At 70.4% G+C, this 1,332-nt stretch overlaps 1 protein-coding gene across 1 annotated transcript; it reads left to right on the top strand.

Moving 5' to 3' along the window:
* Positions 1–64: 64 nt before the first annotated feature.
* LOC118157595 (natural resistance-associated macrophage protein 1-like) lies at positions 65–1,332 on the top strand. Its single transcript, XM_035311991.1, has 4 exons — positions 65–211; positions 742–864; positions 939–1,058; positions 1,215–1,332. Exons 2-4 carry the CDS (start codon positions 793–795, stop codon positions 1,323–1,325), a joined length of 303 nt encoding a protein of 100 aa, XP_035167882.1. The 5' UTR covers positions 65–211; positions 742–792; the 3' UTR covers positions 1,326–1,332.

Below are 1,332 nucleotides of genomic sequence, written 5' to 3'. Positions count from 1 at the left end.
CCCCCCCGGAGCAGCCAGGAACCAGCGGTGTCCTCATCCCCAGCGGGCTGCCACGTCCCCCCTTCCTCCTCTTCCTTCCCTCCCAGGCCTCGACGGGTCCCTGAACCGGGGCCAAGCCGATCCTGGTGCTGTCCCCGTCCCCCCGCAGCCCCCCGGCCGCCCGGCTCAGACCTATCTGGACGAGCTCGTCAGCATCCCCAAAGGCAGCGGGGTACGTGGGGCTGGGGACACGGGGACGGGTGCCACGGGGCCGTGTGCTGGGGTCGGGGACACGCCTGGCACTCACCCGGGGGACCTCAGTGTCCCCAGAGCCCGCTGAGACTGCCCCGACCCCTGGCTGCGCATTAAAGCTTCCCTGATGGGGGAAACTGAGGCACGGGGAGGTGATGCCCAGGGGTCCCTGTCCCCAGGGGTGTCCCCAAGCCCCTGGGAGCCCCCCCAGCTGCTTGCCCCCCGCCCCCCAGCTGCTCTCCAGGAGCGGAAGGGAGAAGGGGAAGGGATGGGGTTGTGAAAGCAGGGCTCGGGAGCAGGATTGCGTGGGCCACCGTTAACGGCAGCCCCGGGACCCTCGCGGGGAGGGGGACACCTCCTTCCAGGCTGCGACAGATTTCTCTCCGCCCGCTCCCCAAATGGGATCGGGGTCCTGCTGCCCATGTGGATGTAATGGGAGCGGGTGGCCCAACTGGGAGGCACTGGTTTTAAGCGGGACGAGACAGAGCAGGGCTGTCGCTCCTGTCCCAGCCTGGCTTCAGCCTCAGGAAGCTCTGGGCTTTCACGGGTCCCGGCTTCCTGATGAGCATCGCCTACCTGGACCCGGGCAACGTGGAGTCGGACCTGCAGTGCGGGGCCGTGGCCGGCTTCAAGGTGAGCCCCGGGGCGGGGGGACGGATCCTGCCCGGTGCCCAGCCCCCGCTGCCCTTCTCCTGCCCTCCCCCCAGCTGCTGTGGGTGCTGCTGTGGGCCACGGTCCTGGGGCTGCTGTGCCAGCGCCTGGCCATCCGGCTGGGCGTCGTGACGGGCAAGGACCTGGGCGAGATCTGCTACCTCTATTACCCCAAGGTGAGCGGCCGGGGGGGGCTCAGCACGAGCGTCCCTGTCCCACCTGGGGACGTCCCAGCGCGTCCCAGCGTCAGCAGCCGCAGCAGGTCGGATCCTGCCCGGCCCAAGCTGGGACGTGGCTGGGACATGTCCCCGTGCCGGCCCCGGCCCCGCCAGGTGCCCCGCGTGCTGCTGTGGCTCACGATGGAGGTGGCCATCATCGGCTCGGACATGCAGGAGGTGATCGGGACGGCCATCGCCTTCAGCCTGCTCTCGGCCGGCCGGTAACCCCCCC

The sequence above is a fragment of the Oxyura jamaicensis genome, assembly GCF_011077185.1.
Source record: "Oxyura jamaicensis isolate SHBP4307 breed ruddy duck chromosome 7 unlocalized genomic scaffold, BPBGC_Ojam_1.0 oxy7_random_OJ68666, whole genome shotgun sequence".
In the NCBI taxonomy this organism is placed as follows: Eukaryota; Metazoa; Chordata; class Aves; order Anseriformes; family Anatidae; genus Oxyura; species Oxyura jamaicensis.
This window is presented reverse-complemented; position numbering and strand designations above follow the sequence as displayed.